Source organism: Olea europaea, chromosome 17, assembly GCF_002742605.1.
Source record: "Olea europaea var. sylvestris chromosome 17, O_europaea_v1, whole genome shotgun sequence".
In the NCBI taxonomy this organism is placed as follows: domain Eukaryota; kingdom Viridiplantae; phylum Streptophyta; class Magnoliopsida; order Lamiales; family Oleaceae; genus Olea; species Olea europaea.
Window position 1 is genome coordinate 1515980 of NC_036253.1, and position 25758 is coordinate 1541737.

Sequence of the window (25758 nt, forward strand, 5' to 3'; positions counted from 1 at the left end):
TTTTGAAACTCTAAGGACTTCTTCTCACTTGCTATGCATCAGCTGTAAGGGTTGTGGCCACATCTCTTCCAAATGTCCTAACCAAGTCTTAGTCATAGAAGAATGAAAGGATGTAATAGAAGAGTCGTTGGAAGATCTAGGGTATAAACCTAAACTTGAAAATTTTGATGATGATAGTGAGGACACCTCCTTAGGTGGCTTCCAGACTCTTTTTGAGACTTTGGATACTATATCCCATTATTTCACTAGTCAATTTTGGAGAACTCATTCGCCTATGATTAGCACTAAATCGAAATTCTTGACTGCAGACCAACCTCAGACTGATGGTCAAAATGAAGTCGTTAACCAAAGTCTTAGCAATTAATTCAAGTCTCTAGTCCAGAAAAATCTTGAAAATTAGGACTTGATCCCCTAAACTGTTCACATTTCATATAACAATTCTATGAATCGATCTCCAGGCTTAAATCCATTTAAAGTTGTTCATAGTTTTAAGTCTAGGCTGCCGTTAGATTTTATTCCCATGTCCCCACATGCTAATGTGTCGTTGTCAGCTAGAGCATTTGTATATCATCTTCATGACTTGCATACTGAGATCAATAAACAACTTGACACAAGTAATGCATTATACAAACTTCGAGTAGATTGGCATAAACAACATTTTGAATTTAACATTGGGGATTATATTATACTGCAAGCCCGTAGTGTTGGTCCTTATGAAATTTTAAAGCATGTTATTCCAATTACATGTGTCATTGATCTTTCCTCACATTTTGGCCACCATTTTATTTTGTCTATTAAGGACTTCGTTGCTTACAAAGGGTATTTAACCACTCTGATCATTTTCTACCTCCACATGGGAATTCCTACATTGAATCTTTTGCTATGTCTACTCCCCTATCACCTATCACAGCACACAAAGATGAGATTGATGTTATTTTAGATGATTAGATTGTTTTGACCAATGATAGAGAGATTCAATACTTTCTTGTTCGTTGGGTAGATAGACTTGATTCTGATGGTACATGGACCCCTAGAAAGAGACTTCAACAACGTGATCCAGATTCATTGGAACTTTATAGAAATCAGCAAAATCTTCTTTTGTCCAGGTCATCTGGTCAGATCATATGCTTGGGGATAATTCTCATCATTTGTTGAGTTCTGATATTTGGTTCGTCAGAAAGATCGTCCCCGATGATAGTTCAACCACTCGATAGAGTCGAGTTTTTCTCCCGCCCCAGGAGAGTTGATGAGGATATCACTTATTTGGACTCTTATTTATGTTTTGGACTACTATTTATGTTTTATTTCATTGGACTTGTATTAATGGATCGGCCCAAGCCCCATAACCATTAGGTTTATTTTTGTTATTTATATGCTTGTATTGCTTATCAAAAGACAGTTGATGAACGATAAAAATGAATGATATGGTTTGTTCCTCAAGTTTTCCTCCCCCTTTCTCCCTAACTCCTCCTTCTTCTCTGGGTTTCTTTCTCCCTGCTGTCGCCTTCTTCTTCTCTTCTTCTTTTGCTGTTTTCTGCCTCCTCTGCTCTTATGCTTGCTGGAACTCTTTCGTTGCTATTTCTTGTCTATGATTTAATTCTAGATTGAGTGCTTGAATTTGATACTACATCAACGAAGCTCATCTACTCATTGGTGAAGATTGACTAAGTGAAGCAATATGAACTTTGAGTGTTTATAGTTCCTTAAGAAGTGTTGGGAAATTACGCCGATAATTGTGCATATTATATTTACAATAAACATATCGTTTGTTTGCATGAAATTGAAATGTATTCCAACTTACTAAAATTGGATTTAATAAGGCAAAACGAGAATTTACCGATTCCGAAGAATATGAAAGTGGAACTTTGTCTTTCGATTCTTGAACGATCGGACCTTGCAATATAAATATATAAATTAGATTAATCATTTTCAGAAATCAAATCATAATAAAAAGAAATCAGAAAATGAGGATGAAGATGCAAGTGATGAATTTTTTGGCCGAGGTAAGTGTTGGACACTTTGTCCTTAAGATGAATTTGCCCCGCATCGGTGCTAACGGTTTTTCGACAATCATTTCCTAAGATACAACGATCACGTCGAGCCATAGGAGCACTCCAAATGACTTCGACCAGCGAACTCGAACGGAATTCCCACTCTACCATGACCATGACCGTGACTTTGATGCAAATGTTTTATGCAAAACCAAAGTGTAAATTGGAATGAAATGATATGGTTTCTATGACTTTTCTTGAATGAATAAAATTCAAACACGTGGGATCTATATATATAGCAGTTGGAAAGGTATGTCAAAGACACAACTATACCAAGAGACACATATCTTGGAATTCATAATTATAGGACATTAATCATATTCATACCAAGAGTCATTATATTTCATACGAAAAGCCACATTTTTTCCTCTATATATTTCTAGAATATTCTACAATATTTTATACGATTTTTTCAATAATTTCCAGTATTTAAGCGGTTTACATTTGGCTTAATTTTTCATTCACCAAATAACGAATTTCACTTAAATAATCATTTGAAAGTGGTTATTTTCGATAAAAAAAAATTCCAACAATCACATACATGAATGAAAATTAATGCAAATGTCTATGCAGACACTAGTAGAGAGAGAGCGGGAAAACACTGCATCAGGTAAGGTAGCTTCTAGCTTTGAACCTTTCCTAGTGAAATACCATCGGATTTACTAGCTAATTGGTGAACGCGATGTTCTTGAATCATCAGCCGTTAGCATAAACCAATACAACAGTACTCACACAATGTCTCCCATAAATCGTTCATGGTTCTCATGACTTGGTTCATTTTAGCCCTGAACCCATCTTGGTTCTGTAAGTGTTTAAAAAATTCAAGCCTTGAATAATTCTCATTGAAGCGGCCCCACTTCACACTTACATAGGTGATCTCCTATTAAGAGTATTCTGCCCTACTCCACTTGACTTAATCAAGATATAGGAATCATTAAAAGTTTATCTTAACCTCCAATCACTCTGCAGAAAGCACTTTGGTATCATAGGAATGAGTTAGGAAATTAGTTTCCTAAGTGCTTCATAGAATCCCCATAACTTAGTTGTCCCTTCGAATCAAGATCTTGGGATCTCCAGTCAACATGGTAAGGTTACCGTTATAAAGATCTTACTCCGTAGGCTTAATCTCATTCCCTTCGATGTGCAGTATACTTGATCTCTTGGTAAAAATATATAAATGGATCCACAAGTTTACACCAATGAGATCAACTGCTTATGATATTATGTCTACGACATACATGTCTAGACTTACCATTATATGTGACTTAGTATCTTTTCAAATTTAGCTAGTCAACAATCGATTCATTTGATTTATACACATTGTCACCACCAAGAAATCCTCTCATGAAGCTACCTGCTTCTCATTAGCTTTATTTAAATCCAAATAATTTTGGAGGACTTCTATCAAATCCTTATACTAGTCTATCATATTTACTAGTGGATTTCATACATGGGTATTCAATATCATCATTAAAGCATTGCAATGCATTTGAATTTTATGAATATTCTCAAATATTCCAATTGTTCTTCTATCTCCAATCAATCGTCATGATCGGCTTTTATCCCAATTCATCCACTTTAGGGCTTTTATCCCTTTTCATCCACTTTAGACTTAATATATATCATCGCATCACAATATCCTTTCAATATCGCAAAATATTTTGTGAAATGTAATCCACAGGTCATGGTATATTTCAAATACCTAAGGACCCCTGTCAATGCCACCCAATAATCATGGCCTGGATTACTCGTGAATCTTCAAGTTTATTCACAACAAAAGCATTATCCGGTCGAGTGCATTTCGTAATATACATTAGATTGCTAATTACTTGTGAACATCTCAGTTGTGACACGCTTTCACCCTTATTTTGACCAAGTGTAGACTTGTGTCAATACTTCAAAGTTTTTAAATATTTTCTCAACAAATGAGATTGGAAAAGTACAATTCCTTCCGATGTTCTAGAGATTTTTATCTCTAGTATTACATCTGCCACACCCAAGTCTTTCATGTCGTAATGCTTCGTAAGCATTTTCATGGCGTTTAGCTCCACTTCGTGACTATTGCCCATCATCAACATATTGACTACATACAAATACATAGGCATCTGGTGTATTTTTCGAGCATACACACTTGTCACATTCATTTATTTTGAACTCATTTGACAACATCGTTTTGTCAAACTTTTGGTGTCAGGAGCTTGTTTCAGTCCATATAAGGACTCAACATGTTTACAAACTTTGTGGCTTTTGCTTGGAGACACCTTTAGGTTGCTCTATGTATATCTCTTCTTCTAACTCACTGTTTAGGAATCCCGTTTTCACATCCATTTGATGAATCTCAAGGTTATGTATTGCCGCAGTTGTAATTAGTAACCTTATCGAAGTGATTCTGGTCACGGGTGAGCAGGTAAAGAAGTCACATCCATCTTCCTACCTATATCATTTGGCAACCAATCTAGCCTTATATTTATCAATGGATCAATCAGGTTTTAATCCATTTATACCCTAAGGCTTATTTCCGGGAGGTATATCTACCAATTCCCATGTATGAATTTGCATTCTGGAATCTATCTCAGTATTGATAGCTTCCTTCCAATGCGGTGCTTCCGAAATAGACATTACTTTTTCAGAAGTCTTTAGATCATTTTTTATCATATATGTGAGACAAACGAAGTGGACATTCTAGCCCTCTTACTACGCCTTGGTTTATCCTCATTTGAAGATCTATTTGTAGTTTCATATGTTATGTTATTCAAACTTACATTTTCCTTATCTTTGCAAGGAAACACATTCTCAAAAAATATCACATTCCTTGACTCAATTATGGTACCCTCGTATATATCCGATTTGTGTACGAGAAAATGATATGCACTACTATTATTGATGTATCCAATAAATATGCAATCAATCGTTTTGGGACCAATCTTTATTTGTTTGGGCTTAAGAACCTCAACCTTTGCCAAACACCCCCACACTTTTAAGTGTTGGTAGGAATGAGGATGACATTTCCATAACTCATATGGTGCCTCTTCCATTTTCTTGAAAGGTACAAAAAAGTGTAACTTTAAACTAAGTTACCCTCACAATTCCTAAATTAGGGTTATATATCCAAGTAGTAGCGTTGTACCCACACGACTTGAACTTTCCACATAAGTTTTCAAGCATTTATGATAACCCCCACATTTTTTGGATTATTCTTGAACTTAGAGTTTATCAACTCTTTCATAGTTCAATTCATTTATCACTTAAATAATATCTGTATCGGATGCTTGGTGAAAGTCTAAATACTTTCAAAATAGTGGTCATTGGCTCACATAAATGAAAAACCATTTTCCATTCGAAATTATACTTCAATCAACCATATTAATTTGATCATCCAAATTAAATTTAGGACATCTTTAAGGTCGTCATAAACCAACTTAATTGGTTCCACTATTGAAGTCAAATTTAACAATGAAGAAGAATAAGCATCTTCAACCATGTGAAACTTTCACATTTGTGATATTTCACAAATAATATTATTCACATCAAATAATAAAATACATTTCACCTTATTCACCATATTCACATTTGAAATAATAAATCAACCATAGATTGACAAGTTGTGCTTTCAAAGGAAATTTTCAGTTCAAAGTCCAGACCCTTCTGTGGGTATATGGTGGAAAGAAACCCATTTAACGATATGGGTGGGCATTAAAACGTGCCTCCTTATGTGAGTAATATATTTAGAAATTCTCCAAATGAAGGAACATATATTTCCCTCTATGCACATGTATTTGCCAAAATAGAATAATGCATACATGCGCCGAGTAGTTACTATCAAATAAATTCACGATTGATTGTTACCTTCAAATAATCATATGTATATTAGCATGTCCATGTAGCGAATATACTACACGGAGTCTCTGTACTACTAGATGACAAAATATTCTATCAAATGATTTTGATTGAATACATACCAAATAAATTCACTATTTGGAATTCACGTTTATACAAATGACATAATAATGTCACATTTCATATCCACTTTTGTATTTTATTTCAATGAAAATTAGTGATTCTTTAAGGAATTTACCATCAAATAAAACTGCCATAAGCCAATTCATGCTTTCCAATCAAAAGCCACCACAAAGTATTTTCATTGCATTTAAAGTGAAAATCATATTATTCCAATTTCTGGATTCAACATGCAAAGATACCCAAAACAATTAAAGAAATTATAATAAAATTCCTTAGACAATTTATGGCACAAGTTCTTTTAATATAGGCACACCCTTTAGAATAAGATCACCAACAAATAGAACTTAGTAAATGAAACTGCCAAATCAACAAATTAAATAGGTTTGGTCAAAACAGATTTCATCCATTAGCCATACCATTCAATTACAGTAACCTCATCTACCATTCAATTATATAAATCCATATAAAACATGTCTGTTATTTTGCATTAGCGTTATAACAGTCGGCTACTTTAAATTGAGGCAGTTACAAAATTTTCAAGGAGACATCAAAACATATCCCCAACACATGCAATAAAGGACCCTTTCATGCTATTGACAGCGATGGACGTTTCAAATGTACATGCACAACCATATTCATTAAAATGACGGCATCGACCCATGAACATTAACCAATATTAATTTGCTTGAATAAACAATTATGCACAATCATAAATGTTCAGGGTATGGCCAAAGTCACTGGTTCAGTTGTCAATGTATGTATTTAATATATATTCTTTGATACCATTCAACCATGACAACAATTGGAAAATATACACACTAGTGCATGAGATTGTTATTTTCTTCAACAAAACACATGCATTAATTACACAATAGCAGTTGGCAACTTGGCAATTGGCCGAACATATAAAATCTTTCCAATTAGAACATATTCAATGTTATTTTAACGGAAAGAAAATTACTGATGTATTTAATATCACGTAAAGCATCATATAAAATGTACAAGACACAACTAAATTCACAATTTGTCATCTTAAGCACGTACAAAATCGTTCCATTGTGAAATTGAGGCGGTTACAGAAACTTAAACGCGAACAGACACACTATTCCATAATAATTCAGCAAGGTATTCCAATGTTCACATGGGTCAGCAGAAACTGATTCTTACCCAAATTAATTTTGGTTTAAAATTTTGGTGCAGTTTTTCAATCCAAAGAATATATATATATGTGCACCTCATGATCAACCAATGAACTCATTCACAAGCTGCAATTAACCTTTTCGCCTAAACATCTTTTGACATTGGACAAACACTCATACGACGGAGAAGGTGCTAGAAATAAATTTCTAATTTCGGCAAACGAAATTTCTTTGAACATGAATATAGGATACATGAAAATATAGAATTCATCTTAAGATTGTTGAAAAATTACGCCGATAATTGTGCATATTATATTTACAATAAACATATCGTTTATTTGCATGAAATTGAAACGTATTCCAACTTACTGAAATTGGATTTAATAAGGCAAAATGAGAATTTACCGATTCCGAAAAATATGAAAGTGGAACTTTCTCTTTCGATTCTTGAACAATCGAACCTTGCAATATAAATATATAAATTAAATTAATCATTTTCTGAAATCAAATCATAATAAAAGGAAATCAGAAAATGAGGATGAAGATGCAAGTGATGAATTTTTTGCCCGAGGTAAGTGTTGGACACTTTGTCCTTAAGATGAATTTGCCTTGCATCGGTGTTAACGATTTTTTGACACTCATCTCCCAAGATACAACGACTACGTCGAGTCATAAGAGCACTCCAAATGACTTCGACCAGCGAACTCGAATGGAATTCCCTCTCTACCATGACCATGACCGTGACTTTGATGCAAATGTTTTATGCAAAACCAAAGTGTAAATTGGAATGAAATGATATAATATCTATTACTTTTCTTGAATGAATAAAATTCAAATACGTGGGGTCTATATATATAGTAGTTGGAAAGGTATGTCAAAAGACACAACTATACCTAGAGACACACCTCTTGGAATTCATAATTATTAGACATTAATTATACCCTTACCAAGAGTCATGATCTTTCATACGAAAAGCCACATTTTTTCTTTCATATATTTTTAGAATATTCCATAATATTCTACACGATTTTTTCAATAATTTTCAGTATTTAAGCGGTTTACATTTGGCTTAATTTTTCATTCACATAACGAATTCCACTTAAATAATCATTTAAAATTGGTCACAACCAATTTTCGATAAAAAAATTCCAACAAGAAGTGCATAAACTCTGCAGATTGGATTTGAAATGCATGATATTGACAGTACTTCCTGTAAACTAGTATTTTTCCCTCTGTTACAGCTAAAACTATATGCAAGAGAATACTATTTTGGCGTATGTTGTGCTTCTGCAAGATTTGCATGTTTCAGAATTCTATCTATAGAGTTAAGTTACGCCTTTTGTCACAAAGGTGATGCTGAATTTTCGAAAATGGTCACTCAAAATATAAACTGTTCCAATTTAAACACTGAAGTTCATGTTTAGTTCCAAATTTCTCACTCCGTCACTTTCCGGCAATGAACCTAACGGTCTTGCCTGGTCTCACGGTTAATGCCAGGTTAGTTCCCTGCAGTGGAGGGAAGAAGAGAAGGATAAAGAGGGAGAGAATTTGGTTTTGGCGAGGAAAAGGGGAGACTGGAGAAGAAGCCCGACTTAGTTCTGTTAGTTTCACAGACAAAACGGCCATTTTTTCGACAACTTTAGCCCTAGTCACAGTACCAAATGGAGACATGATCTACTAAAAATGGATAGGCCTGGTGGTTCAAGACAAGCCAAGCCAACAAGCCAAGCCAACAACTAACGTTAGCTAGTAGGTATAGTACGAGGTATTTTACCTCTTTGAAGCAAACATGAGTTCAACACAGTATTCTACCTAGTTTTTGACAGAGGGTTGTGCATGGTATATATAATTTATATATAGGGGTGTCTACAACCTTTACATGGAATGAGACCCGCGGTACTCTTATGTACATGAATTATGTATATCAAGACTTACAGAAAATTCATTTTATCGTATAGTAATGCTCAAAGGTATTACTTAAAGATCCACGTGTTCCTGTAAGAAAACGTGGTTCCCATCATGAATTTTATTATGTTATTCTATTTTATATTTTTAAATTTAAATGAAATGAAATAATATAGATAATATTATAAATAAATAAGTGAATGAGAAAACTGGACGGAAAATGAGAATTTTGTCTCTCCCGTCCCGTTGCCATCCCAAAGTTTTTTGAGCTCTTCTTAGTAGCTCATGAATCATTGAGGGTCCAAGCAGATATACAATGAATAAAGTAGAAAGACTAAATTCTTTACATCTCTCGGTACAAACCAGATGGAGAAAATGAACCAAGAACAAGGTGGAAGAAACCGAATCAAGCATATTTAATTACATATGTCCTCTTACACAACTGTAACATTCTTGCGTCATATAATTTCGAGCTTTAAGAAAACGTTAGATCGTTAGACGAGTCACTTAATCAAAATATAAGTTAGTACAGAAATCAATCTGCATCAGCAGTAAAGTCGGGCTCTGGTGGCTTTTGGAGTTTCACCAATTCCCGAGCACTCTTTAGATTTCGATTTCTGTGAACTCCCCTGAGAGCATTTGTTGCAAATCTTGTCGCCAAGAATGTCGCTCCAATGCTATATGAGCCTCCACTTGCATTTGTGCCAGCCCCAGCTAACTCTTCGGCTGCTTCTTCTTCCTTCCTACGAAGCTCCAGAAGTTTCCTTTTGCAGTGCCGCCTCCAGGCTGCTTGGATGAAGCACGCAGCCCATGTCCTCCACTGCTGCGAGTAAAAACGGAAGGTGTGTTGAACCTGTCTACTGTGAAGCCGTCTGAACTGACTAGCAACAAATTTTAATTCATCGGCTGTTAGGGCGAAAGCCTCAACCTCTGTCAATGCCTTCACTGTTCGAGTTGAGGACGGTAGGTTGGAACCTGTTCTGGGATCCAGTGCCCAGGTTAGAAGCTCTTCTCCACAAAAATCTCCCTCTTTTAGTAAACTGCGGTTGAAAAAACCACTTCTCCCACCATCAGTTGTCACACTTTCTAGACGTCCACGTATGATGAATAGCATTTCATCAACTGGATCTCCTTCTCGAACAATGTAAGTCTTTTCAGTGTATAGACAGGGTTTCAACCGTTCACATATGGCATCTAGCAACCTCTCATCCATATTCTCAAACAGCGGAACCTGCAAAATGTTTGTGGTCACGAGTGCGGTGCTCAAAAACTACAATATAAAACATCATGCATATCTTACATCCACATATTGGAAGTCTTCAAACATTTTAAGACATGCAGCCATTTAAAAAAAAAGGCAATCAGAAGAACCAGAAACGGAGCACCCCCCACACCTCTCTCTCTCTCTCTCTCTCCTGTCCTACACTAGAGAAAGATTTGCATAAAATTAATCATGGCATATGGAAGCAAACTATAATAAGGTAATTACCCGCTTGACCAAAGCCAGACAAAGATGGCGCTTTATGTCTCTTCTAAGATCCTTCGGTAGACTCTGAACCAAACTCTCTTCGTCGACTCCACGTGTTTCCAACCATTTGTATTGATCATACCGTCTAACCCTTTCCCTAAGATCTGGTGGGAGCAAGCGATGATGCATCCATTGCTCAGAGTCACGCCTTTTAACTCTCATCTCCTCAAGTCGAATAGTAAGAGACTGGAGATATGTCTGTTGCAACAGAAAAAAATATAACACAGAAGAAATAAGCAATTCCATAATACTTTTTGAGCAATGGTGTGGTTCTATACTCAAAATTCCCACTGCTTTGGATGCAGTTACAGAGAGTTGATACATAATTAAAAAGTAAAAAATGTTCTTATTGCTACTGCACTTCAGGAAAGTCATGTTGCGCAAGAAGTGTATTAGTTAATAGTTATTCTCCCCGTCGATATGTTCATCGCAAAAACAACTAAACTCAAGCTCTTACTATTCCTTGTTTTTGTGCTCCACCTACTGTATACCAAATTGTACCAAACAGTGGGCTTGTGATAAATAAATTTAGAACATCATCCAATCCACTTTTTGAAAGGAAATCATAAGAAACCAAAATTAAAATAAACTTCAGGTGGGAAAACCAATAGTTCTTACCGTTCTTGACGATGTGTTATAGGAAAACATCTCTGCTGAACACCTTAACAGCCATAGGTGTTCTCACCATTCATGATATTACATATCTTGAATAAATCTATAGAAAAAATAGCATAATGCGAGTTGAAGCACATTATAGGGTCATTCTTAGGGCTCGGCAAATCTCCTGACCTAAACCGAACCTGACTGTTCTTATCAAATTAAATACCGGAACGGGTATTTAAATTGAGAACCGACGGGTATGGTTCGGTTCTAGACCAAGAACCGAAGAACCGAATCTTTCTAATTTTTTTTATATTGAATAAATCAAATTATTTTAATTTTAATTTTTCTAAACAAATTAACAATTTCTAAATCCAAATTTTTGGCCCAATAATTTGTTTCATTTCTATTTTTTTAATTTTGGCCCAATAACCATTTTATTATTTCATTTCTTAGCCCAACAAGATCCAACCCACTAAATAACCCTAAACACCTACACTGAAGTGCACGCTGTCTTGACTCTCATAGCCTCGTTGACATTCCAAAACCTATACAATCGCCGATCGACGCTGTGACCTTTGACCGAAATTGTGACCTCCACTGATCGAAGCTTTGACCGTAGCGATCATTTGAACAAGGTAGTCTACTAGTCTCTGACATTCCAAAACCATTGAATGTGTCATTAATTGTATTTATATAATATTGTTATAAATGTTAAAAAATTTAATTATAGTACAGAACCGAACCGAACTGAACCAAATGGAACCGAACCCGAACGGTTCCATAATTATATTTGGACCTGACGGTTCCATTTACTAGATACCCAAAAATTTTGGTTCGGTTCGGTTCTGTTCTCTTTAGAACTGAACCGAACCAATTCGCGCCCACCTCTACTCATTCTGACACTCCAGATCTGTGCGCACTCTTTGCAAAGAACCAAAATTTAAGCACCAATACGCCACACATCATCTATGATAAGCCTACGTTAATTATTAATGCTGGCTCAGTCCATTTTATACAAGCACTCGACTAACTCCAGAACCAAATTAATCTCCAATTTAATTATCTTTTTTACTCAAAATTAATTATGAGATCTTAGTTTCAAAATTATTTTTGTCAACATAATGAATCCTAAAAGAGAGATGTAATCTATATAGGTTTTGCACCATTAGGGAACTAAATTTATACAGCAGGAGAAACTCCAGAAGTCCTTTCTAAAAAAGGTAATAAACGGGAGGCTAAGTGTGTGAAATTAACACGCTAAAAAGTTCAAATGAAAAGAAGAGCCACAATGTTGTTTTCTTTTTTAAGTTTGCATGTGGTGAGGGTGGGGAAATAAAGAAGAAGAAAGTACAGCACATAACAATGATACAACCATCATAATCTATAACAGCAGCGACTACCTGCATGTTTCCAATCAATAGTGCAAAAAGAATGAGGCCAAAGATAGCTAATGCAATGCTGAATATAGACTCTCCTGGGTAGGTGCTGGTTTCAAGTCCCTGGCCAAGTGTACTGCAGAGAGAAGTTGAGGAATGCTGTAATTGATAGTGGTATAAAGTACAAAGACAATTTTGATGAGTGAATTTCAACTCATAACGCAAAAATCAGCATATTCAATGAAAGTTCCCTACTACTGTACTTACACAGAATGTTATAATAAAGGTTGACAAGCAATTTTTAAACGGATCAAAAAGTGACTAGCACAATTATGTCATAAGTTTCATTAATCATGCATGATAATTGTATGAAGCATACGTGTAATTAGCAGGAATCCTATCCTGACTACACTATGTTGTGGACAGCTGTCTAAACATGAACCAAGCTATTGATTATAGCCATGTCTAGACATGAACCCAACTGTCTATACCATATAACTAAGGTCAAATTGATGAATAAACAGATAATACAAGTTCAAACAGAAAAAAGAAAAATAACAAAACATTGAGATGAATAAAAGAGATATTGATCAAATGCAGTGAGATTCTATAAAAAAATTTCAGCAACTTTGATATCAAATCGGATTCAGACACTTGACGTGCAGGAAACATAACATTTCGGAGTAATGCTGACAAAATTTGATGTCTCAATCAAATATCAAGACTTCTATTCATCTGTTTTGCAAACAGATGCTATAATTTTGTTACATGCTGAAATTTTGTGTGCACGCGTGTAAGCATGTGTATAAGCACAAGATTTCCCTATTGATGGAATGTAGAGCAGTGAGAGGAGAATCTGAGTTATTTCACCAATTTGCAGTGCTTCACGAACCACTTCGTTTACACAATTTTTTACAAGAATAATGTACTTTATTACACCTATGAGTGTAAAGTTGGATATGTCATATAGTACCTGAAGTCTGCAACCAAACAAAATAAAAGAAGTGTAATGAGAGAACTTTATCACTTTCACACGAAAAAACTGAGAATTTTATCCACACTAGAAACCATAAAATAAATGAGTTCAAGAAAGGATACGAAGAAAATAGATATGGAAAGAGTGTCATCATATCATGGTGACCCAAAAATTCAATCAGCCAATGATGCAGACTCTGTAAGGTCTAAATAACTGAAGGTTTAAGGCACTGTTCAAATAAACATGGTTCCAGATGAGTGTAGAAGTCCGTTCACCTCAAATTTTGCAGCCCCCACCATAGACAGTAGCAATATTTAGACAAGAAGTTTTTTGATGAAACTATGCCAGACGACAAAGCCTGCTTGAAGATTCCAAAATCAAATGGTGGATTGTTATCATCATCTACAGGGCAAGATGAGTTTAGAACTGAATCTCTGATGTTACCCCAAGCATTGTAGCCACTCATCTTCTCGTTGCCACAATATAAGAAGTCGGTGTTGCATGTAACATTATGTTTACAAGCTTTTTGCCAGCATGTATCATTTCGCTCCACCGACATTAAGTACCACAAAGCCCCAACTATCTGCAAATGAACCATGTAGAAGTGTAACAAAAAGGTTTCATTCAGGATTAAAAATATTTATCACTTGGACTATATACATCACGATTCATAATATGAACATAATAATTGTAAAAGTATGACATGGGATCACAAGATTGCTTCAGTGAGAAAGAATAGCAGATTGGCATATTTGTTAGGTTAGTGCCCTGGAAACAAAACTACATACCCAACATTTTCACTGATTATAAATAAACTATTTTTTCTTGGTGTGGTTTTTCCATATTGCATTATTGCATGAGCAAATATCATGAGAATCTACAGTCATGTAGTAATTATGCACATAAAATGCGTAAGATATAATTCATAAATTATAATTGAGATGATGGATATAACCTACAATATAAATTGATGATGATGGATATAACATATGGTGATGGTTTAAAACTTAAAATATAACCTAAAATAAATTATTGAATAATGATGGTTTAGAACTTATGGTGAAAGGTAGAAGGCACAACTTGATGATGATGGATATAACCTCAACTATAAATTGGTCAGTGTGGATAAAGATGGACACTTTATTTCGTGAGTCGATAGGTGGAAATGCATTGGACAAGACAAAGGAAAATTCAATTTAGCAAACCATTACAGTAACTAAATGTCACTTGATCACTTGATGGCCTACTTATCCTCAACGAGTAATGAAATGTTCATGACTCAGACTCTTTGATACACTAAAAGAGTGAAATAGTTCAAGGGATACAGGACAACATGGAAGGTTCTTGCAGGTATAATAGGGTATAAAGATCAACTTAAATTTGTGTAAATAGTGACCTTTTCTCCAAGTGAAGCCATAATATAGCCAAGTGTTAAAAACAGGACAGATATTTTCACCCAATATTACTTCATATGTTTATGAAAAGCATGTCACACCAAGTCATTAGAAATGAAGACACACCTAAAGTGATAATTCTCGGTGATTAGGCTAAAATAACCAACATAAGCCCAACATTCTTTAAAAAATTCATCCCAATGCAAGTGTCCAGTAAGACAGAACCCAAAATTCATAATTGACATATTAACTCAATGTCGAACGACTTTCTGACATTCTTTGTGATATTATATTGTAATCCAAAAGGCATCAATGGAAGAAACCCAGAAGCCCAACCCTGAACTTCTTAAGGACCATTTCTATAGTTAAAATCGAGCCATAAGTTGTAAAATTAAAAGGAACAGGCAAAAATAGATAACCAAATGAGGCCTAGCAACAGAATAGCATCTTACATGACTGGCAAGCATGTACAACAGCAAATAATACACAGCACCAGCCCATGCAGTTTCAGCAAAAACACCCGTGGTCCTTTTCAGTTCGGAAGTTAAGGGCAAAATTCGGATGAATCTAGGGAAATACTGAAGTAAAATGATAAAAAGAAGCGCTTGTTTTGTAGTCAGTACATCCGAGCCTCTTGATCTTTGCAGAAATCTCCAGACAACAATCTGCACCAATTCAAAGATGTAATTGTTTAATACAAAAACAAGAAAACCTCCTGAAAATTCCTGGATATCCAGTAGAGCTATAGTGTTGTGATAAATGTAGCTTAACAGCATCATGCAAAGACTGCTTCAAAATACTTATGACGAACATTTCTCATTTGAATGCCAGCGACCAAAGAAGTGTGACTAAAAATGATCGTACCAAATTGCTTTAGATTATCACAACATACATGTACCAGCACCTAAGCTACATGCTTAGACATATTGAATAAGGAGCAAAGAAAATAATATTTAGACATGATCAGAAATCAGTAAAGATGAAAAGACGCAGTCAGGTATTACAACTAGATGTGTAGCTGCCACTAAACCAAGGACCGGCCAGCAGACCAACCCAAGGCACAGCCAATGAGACCCTGGCAAGCCGTACTGAGCCTGGGCCGTGCAGAATATGAGTCAGGTCACACAGCCTAGGCAGCCAAACCAAGTTTTACACCTCTCGTCACAACAGGAAAAGATCAAGTCTATTCAACACTCTAAAAATAATAATAATAAATAAATAAAAAAATAATAATAATAATAGGAATATTTATATTGCTGACCAAGCAAAGTTACCTTGCTGAGACTATTGCATTGGTACCCATGAAGTGACAAGTTAAAAAATACATAAACATTAGAAAAACAGTGCAAATGATAATTTTCCATGGTGATTAAATAAACTTGCAGTCAAGATGCTTAATGCATTAAAACCTAGAAAAACTTTGTTGCCGAGAAAACCACCATAAAGAATAATAATAATAATAATAGGAATATTTATATTGCTGACCAAGCAAAGTTACCTTGCTGAGACTATTGCATTGGTACCCATGAAGTGACAAGTTAAAAAATACATAAACATTAGAAAAACAGTGCAAATGATAATTTTCCATGGTGATTAAATAAACTTGCAGTCAAGATGCTTAATGCATTAAAACCTAGAAAAACTTTGTTGCCGAGAAAACCACCATAAAGAAATTTAAAAAAGCAATTCAGAAAGACATGGAAATTTGAGAAAGTTTTCCTCCGCACCTGTGGTAGGGGAAGCACCGAGAGAAAATCTATTATAAAATAGCACCGCAAGTATCTTTTAGCAATTTGTGCAGAATCTATGACAAGTTCGCCTCTTCCAAATACCCTAGATGATGGGGCAATATAAGCAGTCCGGAACTGGAGAGCCATGTGAATGAGATAAAATGCATCAATAATTGTACGCAGAGTTGTAGCTGCGATAGCTAGCTTTCGGTCTATCCCTAAGCATTTTGATGATTCATCAAAAACAGGAAGAAAGAAAAACAGTGGATCCACAGACACAGCTAGAATACATGAAATGACAAAAAGCTTGTTCCAAAGCAGAAGAAATTTGTCTTGAGGGTCAAATATTTTCTTTTCAGAAGCTTTAAGATCTTCAGGAAACACTGCCCGAGAAACACCAAAACCCAGTGATCGTCCGATTGACTTGAGTCCTTCAGACCCTTTTCTCATTCCTCTCTTGAATGACTTAGATGTATTAGCTGTATGACCAGAACGGCCTAAACCATCAATGCTGAAGCCACATTTGTTTGTTGCAACCGAGGCTGATGGGGATGATAGTCTAGAGTCCAAGTCATCCAATCTAACACAAAAATCAAACAGATGCAAATTATATTCCAAATAGTAAAGAACAGAATCAATGTCTAATCTTTTACATGAAGGGACGATAAATTGACCACCATGGTTTCGCAATTGTTTTATAATTTCGAATATAATTTTCATTTTCTTTTTTCTTTTTTCCTGCCTACACATGGAAGGGAAAGGAGAAGGAGTAGACACTGTCTTTTTGAACTAATTGACGAATATAAACATTGTGTTACAATGATGAAAAAGAATGAGAAGAGAATGATGGTTATCAGTTGGATGAAAAGGAAATAAAAAGTTTCGATGATTCCCTTAAATTTCTTATGAGTACCGATGATATAGAAGACTTCAGGGTTTTTATTCTTCAATGGTAGAATTGTCCTAGGATATTAATAATTTGAAAAGTTACTATTCAATGCTTTATTGATTCATAATGAGCAAATTTTTGTAATTTTAAATTCTTTTGAATCATTTCAAGGCTTACACCTCAGAACTTACGCCTCCCAACTGAGGCATTCTAAAAACTCTCATATTATCATATGTAGTTTTAAGAATTTATTTTCTGATTAGTATATTTTTCAATGAGAATCTTTCAGACTTTGGAACATATGTGTGTGTGACGAATCTTCTTTGTTCTTCTAGCAGTCTAACCACAGAACTCCCCTTACTTCCAAGAACCTAGCTTAGTGAAGGAAGCTAATGAAACATCACATAATGGATAACATTCCTCCAAACGCTAAGGATTCCATAATAAGCAGTAAATTTTCATTTCATAATAAGTGCAAGGACAAGGTAAGATTAGAATACCTTAGAAATTTTTCCCTCTGTCCACCAAGATATTGGGTCTTGGAGCCGCAATCAAACATTTTGTAAAATTAATGTAAATGGAACTGCAAGGTAAACAGAAAAGTTGAAAATGATGAAATGCTAGAAGGTACCGAATGATAAAATAATCAGCATGCAAAATACAAATAAGAAATTTATGTTAATGTAACTAATCATACCCCACTTAAAATTTTGATTATATCTTAGAAGGAAATCAACCAGTACCTTTTGAATTTGATAAAATATATAGAAGAAATGAAAAGGAAGGAAAAGAAAGACTAAGGGGGCATCATGAAGTATGCCAAAGTACATGTTATTCTGGTCATTCTTTGATACCCAAATATAATCATGGTTATATAAGTGCATTTTTAACTCGTAGTATGTCTTAACTTCTAAACTTTTTCTTTAAATAAAAATAATTTCGTAGTCAAAATATTTCTATCCAGATTTGGGGGACCCAGTGATCAGGTCAGTTTGGCAATTAGGCCAACAGTACAATCCCCTGTGATATAAATACATTCATCCTCAGCTTACAAAAAAAAGAAAAAAAGAACAACATTACTAACAAAAGATATTTTCATATTTATTGTTGAACTACTTGATCTAAAGGCTTGAACTACTAGAGGGTCACATTTATAAAAATGTCCCCTCACGTACCTGCAGGCAGGATTCACTTTTACCCATCAAAGACTGATGCACAATTTCATTACACGAATGGAGGCGATATTTGAACCCAGGACTTTTGTGTGCATTGACACTAGGTTGAATAACTTGATCTAAAAGCTTAAAATATTTGAGAGGACTGTGTATATCATTTAAATATTGACTTCAATACTTTTAATCCATGTATATGTGGTTAGACAATTTCCATTCTCTTCGAGCAAGACAACATTACATTCCTTATGGGGTAACTGCTTTCTCTAAATCGTCAACACTATTTAGGCTTGGACATAAAATACAAACCAAATTTATATATATATTCTGATCCACCTGCAGAACAATTTCCTTGCCCTCTTCAAGAAAATATCACTCATTTTTTCAACCGTACAAGGACTTAATTTATTTTATTATTCCCAAATCCTATGTCAAACATATCAACTTTTTTCATGGAAAAAACAACAAGAGCAATTCATTAGAAAACTTGCACGACTCCCCGGAGCTGTTTGCTTTGTTAAACTTAGTCAAGAATAAACTATAGTTCTTCTTCTTCAAAGCCTGAAAAATCTTTTCCCTCGTTTAATACCATAAATTTGTGACTTCTGATTTACAATTACAAATAAAATTAAATCCAATGCATTAAGAACGTAGAAGAACAACTAACTTAGGAAGTCAAAAATGTGAGAATGCCATTTAAAGATTGAGTGGAATAACAAAAAAGACAAAGACTCAACCCCACAGCATATCTATATACAAACAGCCCCTTTGCCTCTATAACCTTACCAAATGGCTTCAAGATTTACAAAACTGATTCTAAGCTCCAGAGTTTGGCAACATCTAGAGTCACGTAGTTTTAAATCATTAATTTTCTAATTTTTATTTTTGGAATTTCAACTATACCTTAACTTTTTATACACCTAATAATGATTAAGATTTCTTAAAAAAAAATTGCTTACGAAACTACTTTTAATCAATTATCTTAATATCTACAATAATAAATATGATAAAGGCGAAAACTTTGTACACATTTCAAAGTCAAATAAGTTTTTTTTTTTTTTTTTTTCCTTCACAAAAATTCTGCATCCAGAATTACATGTAGCCAAAAATTTGCAGCAGCTATATAAAAATTTAAAAAAGAAAAGGCAAAATAAGCATGCTAAGCACCAAATGTATAGTCTGATTGTTCAGTAATTGGAAGAAAAAAGAACTAACTTAAGAAATCAACAATCTGAGAATGCCATTTAAAGATTCAGTGGAATAACAAAAAAGAAAAAAACTCAAACCCCACAGCATATCTATATACAAACAGCCCCTTTTGCTTCTATAACCTTATCAAATGGCTTCAAGATTTACACAACTGATTCTAAGCTCCAGAGTTTGGCAACATCTAGAGTCATTTTTGGAATTTCAACTATACCTGAACTTTCTCTACACCTGATAACAATTAAGATTTCTTGAAAAATATTTCCTTACGAAGTTACTTTTAATCAATTATATTAATACCTACAATAATAAATATGATAAAGGTGAAAACTTTGTGCATATTTCAAAGTCAAATAAGTTTGTTTTCCTTCACAAAAATTCTGCATCCAGAATTACATGTAGCCGAAAATTTGCAGCAGCTATATAAAAATTTAAAAACGAAAATGCAAAATAAGCGCGCTAAGCATCAAATATATAGTCTGATTGTTCGGAAATTGGAAGAAAAAAGAATATAACTAATATAAAAAGAAAAAAAGAAAAAAAATCATTATTAATTTTTACAGGTTAAAATACACATACAGCGATTCAGATTCAGAAAAAGAAGTGAAAATAGATCAAAGGAAGAAAATCATACAGGAACTCTTGAAATTAGTCCATGAATAATTCAACTGTAAGCGAAGAAGAGAGAGGACTTGGTTTGAGTTGCAGAGATGGAAGTCAAAATTTATCTCAATGGTATTTTCTTCTTTTCTCAAGGAAGGAAAATATTACGAATGGTATAAGGCCATGTTTGTCAATAAGAGTAAAAAACGTATGGCATCGCTTAAAAGCAAATTTAATTTACTTTAAATTACTTATAGGGTAATTAGAACAAAATGTCCATACCTTTGAATATTATTGTGCAAAATGTCCATAATTTTCATGTTTTGACATTTTTCAGCCACAACTTGCTTTTCTTGAATTCCAAGCTTGTGCAACTTTGTGCATACGTAGATAATCTGCTTTATAGAAGGGATCAAAGGAATGTATTGGCTTATTTTTTGGGAAATGAAGTAATAAAGAAGAGGTGAAATTAAAATGAAGATAATCTTATGAGCCATTAAATTACCGAACTTAGATAAGCACCCATTTTGTTAACCGTGTAAATTTAATTTTTAAGGTAAGCACAAGCTATGTATTTAATGCAACGTCCCTTTTTTTAAAACTTTCTTTTTTTTTTTTTTTTTTTTTTTTTTTGCATTTTCACCCTTACTTTCACATTATATTGCAAAATCATCATTTTCATCTATTTTCTCAATTAAAAGTTGTAAAACGATAAATATATCCTCCTATTTAAATAAAAAAAAGTAATGTGCAAATTGCAACTATACTCCCAAAATTTTCAAATAAAAAAATACAGATACAAATACAAATAAATTCTAATTAAATAATTAAAAGAAGAAAGTGTTTTTCATTTCTTTTTTAATTATTTATTTGAAATTTATTCTTATTTTTTTGAAAAAATTGGGCAATTTATTCTTTATTTCTCATTTCTTTATTTTTGTTTTATTTAAATATGAGAGCATAATCATCATTTTACATCTTTTAATTGAGAAAATATATGAAAATGATGATTTTTGTAATGAACTGTGAAAAAAGGTGAAAATGCCAAAAAAGAAAATGTATGGACATTTTGCTAATAATATTGAAAAGTAGAGACGTTTTGTTTGAATTACTCTTTTAATAGTTTATTTTGACTAATTTGCTTTTTTAGAAAAGATTAGGAGTATAATTGTAATTTCTTATTTAATTTTGCTTTCTTCTTTTCTTTTTGCTTATTTAAATAGAATGATATATTTGTCATTTTATAGTTTTTATTGAGAATTATCCACAATGAAAGGATGAAAATAGAGGTGAAAATGTAAAAAAATAAAAATAAATGGTATGAACGTTTTGGCACAATAACATTAAAAGGTAAGGACATTTTATTCTAATTACCCTTATATTATAAAAAATATATAAGTAAAAGAGAGATTATAATTGATATCCAACTCCTGGCCGACTCTTAGGCATCTCTGATGGGGTGGGACGGAGAGGGCAACCCGATCCCATTTATTTTCGAATTTAATGAAACAACATGTATTTTGACGTTAACTTTTAAACTAAAAAATCATTGTTGTCATGATCAAATTGGAAATTGATCTTAAATCCAGCTAGGCAATGAGTAAAAGTTAGATAATTTATTTGAGCAAGTCGATTTTTACAAGTTTACTGAAAAAGTGAAAGAGTATTTGGGCCAAACTACACTTGATGCCAAGAATTTCGTGCAGCAATTAGATTGTCAATATTTTTCATGAAAAATATCATTTTCCACCTGAATCCTTACTTTTATACTGCTTAATTGATTTTTTCACATGAAAAATATTTTCCTATTATTGATCACATGACTATATTTTTCCTTAAAAACAAGGGAAAAAAAAGGTACTTTTTCAGGCAAGTATGTTTTTATTCTTGAAAAAAAATTATATTTAAGAGATTAGTACGATCCATTTCAAAACTAAGAAACAAGATTTCAAATTTTCAAAAATCAGATATTAATTAATTTTTATTTATGAAATAATTAATTAGAAATATATTTTATTAATTCAATGTATTATTGTCATGATTCTATATTCTTTGATTACAAAATATCGAATTAACTGATGACAAAATTATTTCTCGATTACAGATCAATATTTTTAAAAGTTACGAATTATTTCACGATCACAAACTAAAAATTTTATAAATCACAATTTATTTATTGGTTACTCGAGCTTATCTTATATTGTATTATAGAAAGGTTTTTAGAAAAGGGCTATCTGAATCGGCTAAAGGAGACTAAGGAGGCAAAAAATCACAAATTTTATAAGTCACGACTCACATTTTTAGGTCACATATTACTTATTGGTTATAATTTATCATTTACATATTATTTATTGATTATGAATATCCAATTTGTTTGTCGCAATATCAAATAATTGATAACATATTATTTATTGGCGACAAATTAACAAATTTATTGATTATAATAAGTAAATAATCGGTCTCAGTACATTTTATATAGCCCCAATCCAACACAACCTCATTACCACCACTAGAACCACCATCTCCATCACACCACACCACATCACATCGCCATGACCAACAAAAATTCCCAAACCTACTATCACCGCAGCCATAGCGGTCGTCGCCACCACCACCATTGCCACCGCTACGACCACCAATCCACAACCACAACCATTACCACCGCCATCTCTATCACCATCTCTATCACCACCAGCAACAGTCTGCCATCTCTACCACATCACAATCACAACCCCACAAAAAATATCCCGAAATCCACCTGCACTATTAACAATCACAACCACCACAACAATCAACACAAGAAAATAGATGAGATAGAGCGCCTTATAGTCCAACCGAACCTCAACAAAAAAACCACACCGACCATCACCCCACCATCATCTGGTAATTGCAATGCAAACCTCTAAAGCCACGATGCCACTACTACAACCGTCGAATCTGCAAATTTGCGTGCACTGTCGATCGACATCGGGATAAAGAGGGTGGGAAATAGAAAATACAAAGGCCTTTGTGCATCGATTTCTCCAACGATGATTGATCGTCAACGCGGCTCTAGAGAGAAGTCACAGGAAAAGACCGTCGGTAGGAAGGAATGAGGGAGGGAAGTATAAATAAATTAGGATTTGGATTAAAATTGAGATGAATGTGGTGGTGTGCGTGACGTGGGGTTGCGTTGGGTTGGGTTAATCTGTATATTACTTTTATTATTATTATTAGTTGAATTATCATCTGATAAACTTTTTAAATGGTTTTTGAACTACAATCTTTAAAAATCTGCTCCTGTGTAATTTTCACTTTTATTTTTAGGTAATTCACTCTCTTCCCTCTCATCTACTCCCTCTCTCCTATTTGGATATCAATTAAAAATAGACAAGTATAACATTTTCTACGTTACAAATAAAATTAATTAAACACATCTAATTGAAAATTTCAATGCAAATAATTTCTAAATAATTCAATTGCCTAAAATTTATTTTCTTTCTATGTAAATTTCCTATTTACAATCATACACACCCTCAATCATACACACCCTTTAGAAGGACTTTAATTTAAATGACATTATATGGATACCCTTGTCTTACTCGTGTCCATTTTTGGCCAAAATACTTTTTAACTCCTGTTTGATCTCCATTACCTGAAAATGAAAATGGGGGAATAGTATTTTTTAGAAAAATGAGTGGTTGAAAAAGAAGGAAAAGTTTTCGATTTACGTGTAATATTATTTTATGAAAGATTGTGTGGTTGAAAATAGGAGAGAGAAAAATGAAATGAAATGTAATGTAATAGAAATTAATGGGGATCAAACAGGGCTTAATATAGTGTTTTGTTGAAAAATGTGGTCAGAAAGTTAAAAAATAAAAAATAAAAATGAATTTGCTTGAAAAATTATTTTATAGGAGAATATGTGTTTGAAAATGAGTTTTAAAAAAAAATGAAAAAACGGGAGCCAAACACGGGCTAGGAGTGGACAAGAATCAAAATTAATCGAACCAAATCTAAATTGATCAATTCAATTTGATTTTGACAAAATTTTAAAAGGTAGTAATTCTTAGAACAAGAATAGAAATACCCTTTCCGTTTGCATTGAACGAAGTTCATTGTTTTGATTTTGAATGTAATTATTAACTTTTCATAATAGAATTTTGTATTGCAATTTACATTAATAATTTAAATATTTAGTTATGGACGAACAGAAATAAATAAAATCAAAACCATTCATGTTGATTCCAGTTGAGCTCCATAATAATCAATGGAACCAATGATACCACCATAACAAAACTATTGGTTCTTGTTTCACCCACCACAAAAATAATAATAATAATAATAGTAATTATTATTAATTGAATTCATTAAATTTTAGAGTAAACCTCGCTATCGAGCCCTGTTTGTTTTGGATTAAAAATAAATTTCTAGAAGATTTTGCCAAAAATTAGTAATACATGTAATTGAAAAATTAATAAAAGTTGTGCACCCCATTTAAATATATGATTGAAAATAAACTTGAAAAAAAAAAATTAAATTAAGCACCAAACAACGGTTAAATTATCGGATGAGACAAAATTAAACAAAACGTGAAGAAATTTATCAATTGTCTTGTGGATGAATGGTACTGCACTTACAAGGAAAAATCATACAGACAATTCACAAAATAGACACAAGATTGAGGCCCACCTCAATAAAATATTTATATGGGGCCCATCCCCATGTGGCTCTCCTGTATCACCTCTGTGAAAAAATGCCCCGTACATAGGGCATTTTTCTTTGTGGATAGCTGTCCCCCTACCAAACATGCCATCATGAGATTATACGTTCTTGGAAATTTGCATGAATGACAACAGAAAGTCTGTCAACTCAGTGCGACAATCTGACTATCATGTGAAAACAAGAACAAATTTCTTGGTTTTTCTCAAGAAATTTAAGTACGACTGAATGTTAGATGGCGCTGTTGCATAATATGTAGACCTTTTTAACAACCTATTCTGTTACAGTATGCAAGAATCCGCGACACAACTGAATTATCACTCCCATCGATACCGGATGCTTTACACCTTCCACACGGACCTGAAAACCATGCAGAATTTGGCAAGAGCATATGACACTTACGGGGACGTGTAGATTGAACACGGTTGGAATTCCCTTGCACTAAAGAAAATTACGATACCTGCTGAGAGTAAAAGGATATAATGAAATAAAGAAACCAAATAATTGAACACACCAAGGCGGGGG

At 33.7% G+C, this 25758-nt stretch overlaps 3 protein-coding genes across 10 annotated transcripts in view; all 3 read right to left on the reverse strand.

Moving 5' to 3' along the window:
• Positions 1 to 96, reverse strand: part of LOC111365499 (peptide chain release factor PrfB3, chloroplastic-like) — a 4070-nt gene extending 3974 nt beyond the window's left edge. Inside the window, exon 1 of the mRNA XM_022986054.1 lies at positions 29 to 96. Coding sequence (XP_022841822.1) covers positions 29 to 96 — 68 coding nt within the window. The remainder of the gene's footprint in view (positions 1 to 28) is intronic.
• A 9276-nt stretch (positions 97 to 9372) lies between these two features.
• LOC111365972 (probable cyclic nucleotide-gated ion channel 5) lies at positions 9373 to 20714 on the reverse strand. The gene is made up of 8 exons (XM_022986562.1): positions 20564 to 20714; positions 18052 to 18134; positions 16660 to 17242; positions 15385 to 15597; positions 13814 to 14121; positions 12587 to 12698; positions 10545 to 10781; positions 9373 to 10286 (listed from the first exon to the last, which is right to left on the reverse strand). The coding sequence occupies exons 2-8, from the start codon at positions 18108 to 18110 to the stop codon at positions 9591 to 9593; spliced, it is 2208 nt and encodes a 735-aa protein (XP_022842330.1). The 5' UTR covers positions 18111 to 18134; positions 20564 to 20714; the 3' UTR covers positions 9373 to 9590.
• Positions 20715 to 25092: 4378 nt separating this feature from the next.
• Positions 25093 to 25758, reverse strand: part of LOC111365973 (1-acyl-sn-glycerol-3-phosphate acyltransferase 1, chloroplastic) — an 11071-nt gene continuing 10405 nt past the window's right edge. For 7 of the 8 annotated variants that reach the window (XM_022986568.1, XM_022986565.1, XM_022986569.1 and 4 more), the window contains exon 8: positions 25093 to 25693. The gene's annotated coding sequence lies outside the window, so the exon portion shown is untranslated. Of the gene's footprint in view, positions 25697 to 25758 lie in introns of all 8 variants that reach the window. The other variant, XM_022986566.1, reaches the window with a different exon arrangement.

What these genes read in the sequence shown, in the direction of transcription:
- LOC111365972 (XM_022986562.1), bottom strand. Translation starts at nt 18,110, where the DNA reads ATGTTTGATTGCGGCTCCAAGACCCAATATCTTGGTGGACAGAGGGAA. An exon ending in TGTACATGCTTGCCAGTCAT is followed by an intron (nt 14,122 to 15,384) that starts GTAAGATGCTAT and finishes GTTCATTTGCAG; the next exon opens with ATAGTTGGGGCTTTGTGGTA. An exon ending in GTCTGGCTTTGGTCAAGCGG is followed by an intron (nt 10,287 to 10,544) that starts GTAATTACCTTA and finishes AACATTTTGCAG; the next exon opens with GTTCCGCTGTTTGAGAATAT.